The sequence below is a fragment of the Limulus polyphemus genome, unplaced genomic scaffold (genome assembly GCF_000517525.1).
Source record: "Limulus polyphemus unplaced genomic scaffold, Limulus_polyphemus-2.1.2 Scaffold1975, whole genome shotgun sequence".
In the NCBI taxonomy this organism is placed as follows: Eukaryota; Metazoa; Arthropoda; class Merostomata; order Xiphosura; family Limulidae; genus Limulus; species Limulus polyphemus.
Genome location: NW_013667585.1, coordinates 202595 through 213453, shown reverse-complemented (window position 1 = coordinate 213453; position 10859 = coordinate 202595). Strand labels below are relative to the sequence as shown.

Here is a 10859-nt window from a genome sequence, read left to right as displayed (position 1 = left end):
TTTTAATTGACCCACAAAGGAATTTACCGACGTTTGACTGCCTCGACTGCACTTTTCTGCTTCCTGTTGCTCAAGCTTGATTACGCAAAAATTATTTATTTCAGTTAGCTATAAAATTTGAGGTTAGGGTATACTATGGTTAGGGGTTGGGGGGTAGTACTTCCTCGTCATTTTTGACGGGCTATATGCTAGTGCGTAATAAACTAAACAAACTGATTTATTTTACAGTTTTATAGATAACTGAAAAAATAAATCTATATGTTTAGTCTTTGCCTGTTGTTAAGCGTAAAGCTACACAACGGACTATCTGTCTTCTGCCCACATCGGATATTGAAACCCGATTTTTAGTGTTATAAGCTCTTAGATTTATCCCTGAAGCATCCGAGGGGAACAGAGAAGTTTGTAAGTTTCGAGCAAAACTACTTGTGCTTGCCGTCCCTAACTTTGAAGTGATTGCCTAGAGAGAAGGCAGTTAGACAACACCACACACACCACCAACTCTTTAGTTACTTTACCAACAAAAGTGAAATCAACAGTCACGTTATAAAGTCCTCAAGGCTGAAGGGGCGAGCATGTTCGACGATATGAGTCGGGGGTTCTAACTGGCCAGCCCATGACAGGCCCGGAGGAAGAAGAAGTTTTATGTCACATATCATCCCTTGTAGGATCTCAGAGTAGGCACGTAATTCATAGTTCATAAAAAAAACAAGAGAATAGTTGGTTAAGCCTCCTTTTACCTGTGAACCTAAAAATACAGGTTAAACAAAATTAAAGAAAAATTGTTATGTTTAAGAGATTTAACTATATGCGACAAAAAATTTTTAGTATGTATTGTGCCGTTTTCCATTTTCGAGTGGCATATTTCCTGACGTTACACAGTTACGGACTGTTGATAGTAAATATTGATTTTCTTTCATAAAGTTACTGGTAGTTATTATAATATAAATTGAGCATATGGATACGTTTTCAACATCTTCCAATACGTACACATAATTACATTTACTACGATTTTTTATTTATTTTTTTTACGAATATCAATTTACTCAAATATTCAATTTTAAATTATATTCGATGATGATTATAAATTACCGAAAGAGGCTGACACAAGTGTTCTGCTTATCTGCTGAGTTCGGTTGAAATAAGTGAACTTCCTACTCTGGATCAGGTATAAAAAAAAACGGTAGTTACTCTTAAAGTCTAATTGACACAGTAACAATAATTTCACTTTTTGGCTATCACTGGTATCAGTTATATCTATATGTTGACAAGTTTATTAGTATTAAATTGGGATAATTAGTAAAACTAAACTTAAACTTTTAAAGGTAGTGTAGGATATTATACTTTTATAGTTTATAACGATTTGTTTAAACTCAATTTAATGGAACTTTGGAAGAACAAAGATATTTATTGAAGAAAACATTTTTGTAAATTACCAGTGTGCTTACAGTTGCAATCGTTTAATTGGTTTTACATATACACTATAGATTGTGGCAAGTAACTAATAAAAGTAATACAGTATTTAAACCATAATTATTTATTGTTGCAAAAACAAATATATTTTGCTACGTTTCGACATTTCGGGTCATCATCAATTATTTGTTTAGTATTGTATTACTATCAGTATTACTCACTATTAGCATAATGTGCTTCTCTATAAAGGTGGGACACTATTTGTAATTGTACTAGGCATGTTATTAAAATAAAAAGAATGATACTGATAATGTAACAGGGAAGATAAAACCTAGAAGTCGTCTGGAAATTAAGCAAATTTATATTTCAAATAGGATGGTAAAGCCTTTGGTTTGGAGTAGATTGCTTTCAGACGTGGTAGATACAACAAAATTGATTGAGTTCGACTTCAGGGGAAGACTTGATGAATAGTTAGAAAATTAGGCGTTGTATACAAGTGTTTGATAAATGAATAGCATGGGACAGCAATGATGCCGTTCAAATGTTATGTTAATGGGTTTACTAAAGACAGGAGAGAATCAAGGCTAAGTAGCATAAGTTTAAGAGCTTTTTAAAATTAACAAATAGGGTGGAAGATTTACAGAACTGTAACATTATATTTATGACATGTTCTATTGTTGGGCAGGATTATTTGGTAAAAATAATGTCAAGTCCAGTCCACATAACAATGATGAGTTAGTTCCTTTCTTCTAATGTTCACTTTTTTAGTTTTACCCTGGTTGTAGGCTAAAATTCACAAACTAAGTGTTTCAAAAAAAATTCCTTGCTAATGGTACTATGCCTAACTTATAAAAGTAGTTACTTGTACAATTCCATGGCTGATCAGTCTATTAACTAAATATAAGTGATAACTCTCACTGAATAACTTTTTTAACCCTAAACTGAATTCTAGTACTAAATATTTTACTAAATTCTCAATTTCACTGACTGTTTACTTGTCTTTGTAAATAATGTACCCTTGTCTCTAGGTGTTAGATAAAAGTTCTTGATTATTACATCATGGTTAGCAGCTCCCTCTAACTAACAAATAAATTATATCATTAAAAATTTAGCTTACAACAATAGCAAAGATAGGAATTTAGTTAATAAGAAAATATAAATTCTAAAAGGCCAGGATTTTTGAGAATCAACTGGCTGATAATGGTGAAACTAATGGCAAGTTCTGTTCTTTCATTATTAGTATAAAGGTAAGCAGAAGGTTAAAGTAGGGAATGTACCATCATAGGATGCTGATGGCAAAATTTTTGTTTAAGGTTTGAGGTTTTTCAAATTTTCACTCTCATATTTTAACAAGAGAGGATTCTAGCAATATTCCTGACTGCATAATCTATGTAAAAAAAAATATCAGGAATGACCAGTAATTTATTTTAAAATAGGAGTAACCTTAGGCACTTGTTTACTGTCTGTTGATCCATAAAAAATGAAAGAGATTCATATATCTAATCTTTAACCTTTTTTAGAACCCTGGGGAACCATATTTGTCCCTGGTGTTTTATCTGTTTCTAATCAATCTCTACTTACAACCAAGAGATTAATATCTATATTATTCTTCAGCATAATTCCAATATTTCCTTTAGAATGCTTAGGGTCAGGTATAATGCTAACATCTTGTCCAATCAAAATAAAAGAGAAGAAAAAATTTTAAATCTCAGCTGTCTCATAGTCTAACAAAAATCTTGCCAGCACCTTCATTTAAGAGCCTATTCCCCATTGTAACATTTTGCTTTTTTTTCAAGATAATTACAAAATAACTGCTAGTAGTTGTAGCATTATAACCTAACTTTTTCTCAAGACTTTTGGGTTTCTAATTTCTTTTTTTAACCAAAGTCCTAGATTCTTATTGTTCTGTTATTCCTCTTTACTGTCTGTTAGTTTAAACCTCTTAAACTTATGGTATTTTTCCTTGACGTTCTTAATGTCTTTAGTAAATCAACTAGGTTTTATCTTCCTTGTTGTCCTTTTCTTCTTTTTGGAGCATTCCTGGCTTAACTTAAAAACAATTTATTGAAAAAAGAATTCAAATGTGTCACACATCATCTATCAACTCACTATCTTAATTCACTAAAGAAATAACTTATTTCTTGGCCTCAGAATTGGCTTTTTGAAAATAAGGAATTAAAATTTAATGTGTAGCAAAACTTCAAATTTAGTTATGCAGTGACTATTCTTCCCCAAATGTTTTCTGTCTTAACTCTTGCCACCGCATCCTGTTAACAATAAGTCTAAAATATCTGGTTGGTTCTCTGGCAGTTTGGTCTGGAGAACCATTCTCAATCACTTTAAGGATCCTCTGTTTACTCACTGTTTGAGTCAATCCAATCAATAAGTTAAGTCTCATATAATTATTGTATCAGTATTCTTATTAGTAACAAACCTTATCTTGTACAATTTCTCAATGAATTCACTTATCTGATCAGGTGTGCTGTAACAGTTGCCATTTAAAATATTTGATTCCTGAGATCCCTGATTGTAACCTATATGTATTACATACAGCATAATATTTAAGGATAACAAGGGGCCTATTAGTCCATTGAGGCTGTCTCATCCATTAAACTAAAATAAACAAAAAGCCTTAAAGCCAGGTTGTATCATTTATTATGCCTTCCATGAAACTTTCTTTGAATTTACTGCATCAATTACAATGAAAGGCAACCCATTCCAAATGCCAACAATCCTGTTTGAGATATTAAACTACTTTTGCTGAAGATGACTCTTACCATGGCAAAATTTTATGTGTCCTCATTTCCTGTCATTTTCATTATTAAGTATGGAAAAAGATGATGTATCAACGTTATCAGTTCCCATAATCTTAAACTCCTCAGTCAGATTCCCACTAACTCTTCTTCTTTTCAAGAGAAAACAGTTTCAGAGATTCTAACCTGTCCTCGTATTACAATCATTTCATCTCAAGTATCATCTTAGTAGCCCTCTTCTGAATTCTTTTCAACAATTCATTACCCTTCCTAAGATAAAGGAGCCCAAGACTGAATACAGTTCTCCAAATGCTAACCAGCAACCTGTTAAATGAAATTATAACCACTTTAGACGTATATTCAATATTTCTGTAAATACAACCTAAAATCCTATTTGCCATACTCCTAGCAACAAAACATCAAGATTTTTTTCTTCTATAACACTGTTAAGGTTATTCCCATCAAAATTATAATTCATTAAATAATCTGAATGCTTTATCAAACAGCACTATTCTCCACACAGTGAGCAACACTCAAGATATTAATATCATCAGCAAATTTAAGCAATGTATTGACCATTCCTTCATCTGTGTCACTGATGTAAAACAAAAATAGCAAAGGTCCTAACATTTAGGTACCAGACTTATGGCATTATTCCAGTTTTACTGAATTTCATTTATAACAACTCTGCTTACTAGCATCTATTCAACTATTTTTTTATCCAATAAACCAACTTATCTCCCATATCTATGGAGATCATTTTTTTTAATGAGTCTTTTATGTGACACCTTATCAAATGTTTTCTGTAATTTCATCAAATTCACACCCTTACCCTCATTTACATAAGCAGTGACCTCTTCAAAGAATGTCAAATAATTAGTAAGGCAAGACTTTCTCATACTGAAACAATGTTGAATATTCAAACAAATTTTAAACTTTATTGACTTTCTTTGCAAAACATTTTTTATCAGACATTTAAAATGTTTTCTATCATTAATGTAAGACTAATAGATCTATAATTACCTGGAGAGATTTTATCACCTCCCTTGAAAAGAAGAATAACACTAGCCAACTTCCAGTCTTCTGGCACTTGCCCACTATTCTGGGATTTACAAGATATTACTAAGTGGCTCATATATCTGATAATTACCTCCTTCACAACCATTGGGGAAATGTTACCTAGCCTCAATAGCTTTATCATTCTTTAAACCTCCACATTTTCTTAACAAGCTCAGAATTAATGTTTGATTTGGTTTCCATCTAGCAACTATTCAGGATGGGGAATATTTCTTAAATATTCCTTAGTCAAAACTGAAGAAAAGCAGAATTTACTTACCCAGTCATCTCATAATTGTCAGTAATTTGCTTTCCTCTATTGTCTCTACTCCCATCCAACATTTTGCTTACCTTTAATGTACTTACAAGATATTTACGGTTTTATATTTTTACTCCTATTTTCATATACCTTTTTCAATTTCCTAAGCCTAGTAATAGCAGCCAATTTATTATGCTCTCCTTTAATTTTATTACTTGTATTCTTTTTTTTTCTATAAGGAAGATGTTTATTTTGAATATTTAGAAATTTTCTACACTTGATCAGTATCTCCAGTTAATTCAGTTGCCAAATTCATAAGAGATATTTACCTCTGCCACCGAAGGTGACGGAGGTTATGTTTTCACACTGTCTCTGTTTGTCAGCAGGATTTTTTTCAAACAGCTGAATCGATTTGGATGAAAGTTGGTATACATTTGGACTATGACCCAAATTAGAAGTGATTAGTTTTTGAAGGGTCAAGGTCAAAGATCACGAAAATACAAAAAATCACTATCTGTTAACATGGAGACTGATTTTTACACTATTTTGGTTCTATAGCTCAGTCAAAAATGATCAGATTTTGATGAAACTTGGTGGACATATGTAGAACATTATACCTCATTAGCATGCCAAAAATGGTATGTGGCTGTCTATAATGATGGACCTACAGATACATTTTTGTATTTTTTTGAGGGCCAAATGTGATGAAAGCTGTGTGGTAGAGGTCTATGCTCTACTGAGTGCTCTTCCAGTTTTTGTTGCATCCATTCAAAACTTGCTTTTTTGATTATAGTAACCAAAATATCACCCTTAATCTCACTGTAGAGTTTCTCATTAATTTCATCAGTTTCATATGGTGATCTGTAACAGCTCCAAATAAAAGTCTTTTCTTCCCTATATCCACTAATAAACCCAAATAGATTCAATCTCCTTGCTAGTATCTTTGATAACCTCAACTTCAACAGGATTTAACTTCCATTTTATATGCAGTGCCACCCCTTTCACACTTTTTAATACTTTATCTTTACTAGTGGAAAAAATATTTAAAAAAAGTTGAAAGTGTAGGAATGGGGGCACCAAAAAAAAGTGAGGAAACAAGGTAGGAATGAACATGGTGTAATAAAACTTCCTATTAGCTTTGATATCCTCAATTTGAACAAGCTGTAACTTGCATTGTACATATAAAGCCACTCTCTCCAATTTCTTAGTATCCTGTCCCTATTAAACAACCTATAAACTTTTATTTCAAAGAGATTTCTGTCATGAAAATTGTCATTAGCCAGGTTTCAGCTCTTCCCATTATATTAAAAGCCTTTGTTCCGATCAGTGCTCTAAGTTCATTCACCTTGTGTTTTATACTTCTCTCATTACAATAATAATAAGTTAACCTACCATGAAAACTACATATGTACCCTGTTCCCACATTATACCCCTCTCTATCTATTTTATCTTTATTATTGTGGCCCTCTCCACTGTCTAATCCAAGTTTAATTTTGCCCCTACAGTGCAGCAAACAAGCCAGCCACTACTTTATTTGAATGTAAACCATCCACTCTGAAAAGCTCATCTCACAAATCCAACCTTCTCTTTCTTATATATTAACCTAAACCTAGCACTCAGCCCTAGTGATCTACTTATAATTTGATTCATGCAGTTAAATCTTAAATCCTGAAAAACTTAAGTTATTATGGTCCTTTTATTTGAATGTCTTTATTAATACCTTGCACTTAACAATAAACTCCTCTGACCTACCTTTTCCTACATCATTAGCCCCTGTATGTACAACAAAACTGCATCTCTGCTAGCCCCCTTCATAATATCTCTTGTTCTGTCAGTTATATCCCCTGGCCCAAGATAGCATAATCTAATTCTTTTCTCCCTATTTAACACACAACTATCCTATAGATGTGTTGTAGTGAAGAATCTTCTATAACAATAACCTCATTGTTTTCATCCCAATCTGTCGCTTTTGTTATCCTTCCCCCTCAAGTTCATCATCTGCACAAGCTAAAGGCTGAAATCTGTTACTTAATAAATCTTGCCTATCATAATTAAATCCACTACTACTAGCCTTATTAGTACTGTTTTTAACTACATGAAAGCCATTATTAGCCATTGCATCCTTTGCAAGCAAAAGCTTAATTTCTTCTTTAAATTCTGCTCCCATTTCCTGTAGTTTACCCTTCTCTTTATCCTTATCCTCTATCCTATTTAGAGCAACCTCTAATTTCTCCTCCAACCTACAAACTCTACATACAAATTGTACAACTCCACATTAGTTTCCTTATATATACATGTCAGCCCCCAAATCCCAAATAATGCTCACTCCTTGCACCTGCCACACCTAACCAACTGTAAGCACTTAACACTTACACTACTATTAACCATTGGGAATAAATAATCAACACTAAATACAAGTAGTTTATTGACAACTCTATTAAACCTAATGATATAATTAATATTATAAGCTATTTTATTGGTAACCGGACAACTAGACACCTATAAAAATGAGGAAGTAAGACTTTTAGTCACCTAATAATTTTAGAGAAGTATTAAAACTTCACAAAATACTTAAAATATATATAATGGAGATAATACATATAATGCAGTAAATTAATTTGGTAATGTATTAGACCTAGATATATACAGGACTTCTATATGCTTATGCAGTGTTGTACATGGAACACAATTGTTGTAATTATTGTTTTATTTTATAATAAACAAATAGTGTCTAAATGTCCTACTTTGTCAATTGTTTAGGTGTCTAGTTGTCCTGTATTCGTTTTATCACAACTACCTTCTCACTAAAGTAATTAAGTTTATCTTTAAAATGAGAAGTGATAAATAAGTAGTCTTTAGATTATGTTTATGTCATAAAACAATTTCTTTAGCCTATAATACAACTTATTAAGCCTACGAATAAATTGACATCTAAACAAATTAAGATTTTCAAGAAATAAGCCAATGGTGGCAAAATTCTTTATTTTAAAAATTATTTGATAGATATAGACCTTTTAAACTTGAGGAAATTGAAGTGATGAGACCCCGTTAATGGTGAGAATGTGAGACCAAGGCTAAATTTGCGAGATTTGACATGTCTGGTTTAATAATACTTATTGTTAAAAAAAGTATTTACTGCTAATATTCATATTTTAATACTGAAGAACTTATTTCTTTAGATACATTTAAGTAATGATCTTTAGTGGAATGCCTGTTTAGTTCTAGATTGTTTTAAGCTTGATTTTTTTATCAGAGATACCCTTTGGTTTGTAAAGCAACTTTATCTTTTAATTAAGTACTGAGAGAACAATTTCAACAAGTATATGATGTATAAGTGGCCACTGTTTTATAGCTACATACATATCTATTTTTAGGGTGAACATGACAGACACTGTTAGTACTGGAAGTGTAAGTGATGATAGAACTCATGCTTCATTCAGCCCCCAAAATGCACTCCCTCAAATACTTTTTAAAGAAAATTACATAACATCAAAGCACTGGACAGTAGTTATAGTTGGAGCTGGTGTTGCAGGATTGGCAGCTGCTCAGAGACTGATGGAAGGAGGTTGCAATAGTGTCCTGGTTTTAGAGGCACAAGATCATCCTGGTGGTCGAATCCATACTATGAATTTTGGTAAGATAATTGATGAACTGTCTAAAGTTTTACTTTGTGAGCTTCATACATTGATGGGCTACATTCTTAGAATATATGTAGAACACAACACCAGGCTTTGTATGCTTATTGGCTACATTATTAAAATATATGTAGAACACAACACCAGGCTTTGTATGCTTATTGGCTACATTATTAAAATATATGTAGAACACAACACTAGGTTGTATATGCTGATTGGCTACATTATTAGAATATATGTAGAACACAACACTAGGTTGTATGTTGTATATGCTGATTGGCTACATTATTAGAATATATGTAGAACACAACTCTAGGTTGTGTATGCTGATTGGCTACATTATTAAATATATTCTTTGAGGAATTAAGTTAGCATTATTTCTTCTTTGTGATGCAGGTATCTGTTGGCATCTAATCATTACCTGACATGCATTATCATATCATTGTATGTCCGTTACATTACACACATACCTAATTTCATTGATATTAACTCACAAGTTTCTTACTTACATTTTGTGTGTTATCTTGTCTTGAGTTAAGGTATAGTGTATGATGTAACTCAGTGTTCACATGATATCAAAAGCACTAGGTGTTTGTTGTTGATTGGCTTATCCCATAGAGGTATGTTTGTTTGTGTAAAAACATAATACTGATGTATGCTGAGCTGCACATATAAATACATTACTGGAAAGTTAGAGAGAAATTTTTCATTAGTATTTTTTATTAGTACCTCTAATACACACAATATCATGTAAGTGGCAATGTACTGGTGCCTGAGTGGATTTGCAGCTCAGCCTGTAAATGTAACTTGTCCAGTGTTTATGAAGTTTCCTGTGTAACTCATCTTTATGTGTTAATAAACTTTTTCATGGACTAATCGGTGTGTCTATTGAAGGAGTACATGCTGTTTACACAGCCTAGTTACAGAATAAGATCATCACAACATGTAGAAGACAACATTTAGTTCTTTATGTAAAATAGATTGAACATATGCCAGGTAATTTTTTGAACCCTTTAGATACAAAGATGAAGTCATATCTTGATTAGTCTGTAAGTATCATGAAGGACATTATAAAAGCTATCATATGACACTGATAACACAGGCTTGCAAATTTAAACTTCATAAAAGTTGTTTTGGTTTTACTAACAGATTTTCCATAATTCAACTACAGAGAGTTCAAAAATAATATTAATTTTTTTTCTATCACTTAAGGATTTTTTACAAATCGGGAAGAAAAAAACTCTTACTCTGATCAAATTATTATGTCGTTTACCACAATGAACATTTTTATTATTATGTTGTTAACAAAAATATAAACAAACTGAAGAAAAGGGAAGAACATTAATGTCAAACGAATATACATCCTCATTCATCCTGATTTTTTGTGAAATCTACATCTTTTAGTCTCAAAACTATGTGCTGTGGTCTTTCTTTTATGTATTGCATCTAGAGCATCTTGTTTCAATGACCAACAGTAATCAGCCATCATGCTGATGTTCCACCTTCCCTAATATCTCCTCTCCATTTCTCTGATGTCTTGATGAACCTTTCCCCTTATTCTTTGCTGACAGCACCAAGATTTTTAGGGAAATAGTCAATATGTGAGTGTAAGAAATGAACTTTTAAGCTCATATTACAACCCAACTCTTTGAATTTATCCAGCATGTTATTGACAATATTTTCATAATATTGGTTCTTTTTGTTTCATAAAAATTTGTCAATAATATCTTTAAAGTCAATCCATGC

At 32.1% G+C, this 10859-nt stretch overlaps 1 protein-coding gene across 10 annotated transcripts in view; it reads left to right on the top strand.

Moving 5' to 3' along the window:
• Window positions 1-313: 313 nt before the first annotated feature.
• The window catches only part of LOC106465538 (spermine oxidase-like), an 84805-nt gene continuing 74259 nt past the window's right edge, over window positions 314-10859 (top strand). For 3 of the 10 annotated variants that reach the window (XR_002612007.1, XR_002612006.1, XM_022393456.1), the window contains exons 1-2: window positions 314-678; window positions 8853-9112. Coding sequence is in view for 2 of the 10 variants with exons in the window: in XM_022393456.1 (XP_022249164.1) it covers window positions 614-678; window positions 8853-9112 (325 nt within the window). In the remaining 8 variants the exon portion in view is untranslated. Of the gene's footprint in view, window positions 679-873; window positions 896-1097; window positions 1181-2116; window positions 2145-8852; window positions 9113-10859 lie in introns of those variants that run through there. The other 7 variants (XR_002612008.1, XM_022393455.1, XR_002612009.1 and 4 more) reach the window with 6 other exon arrangements.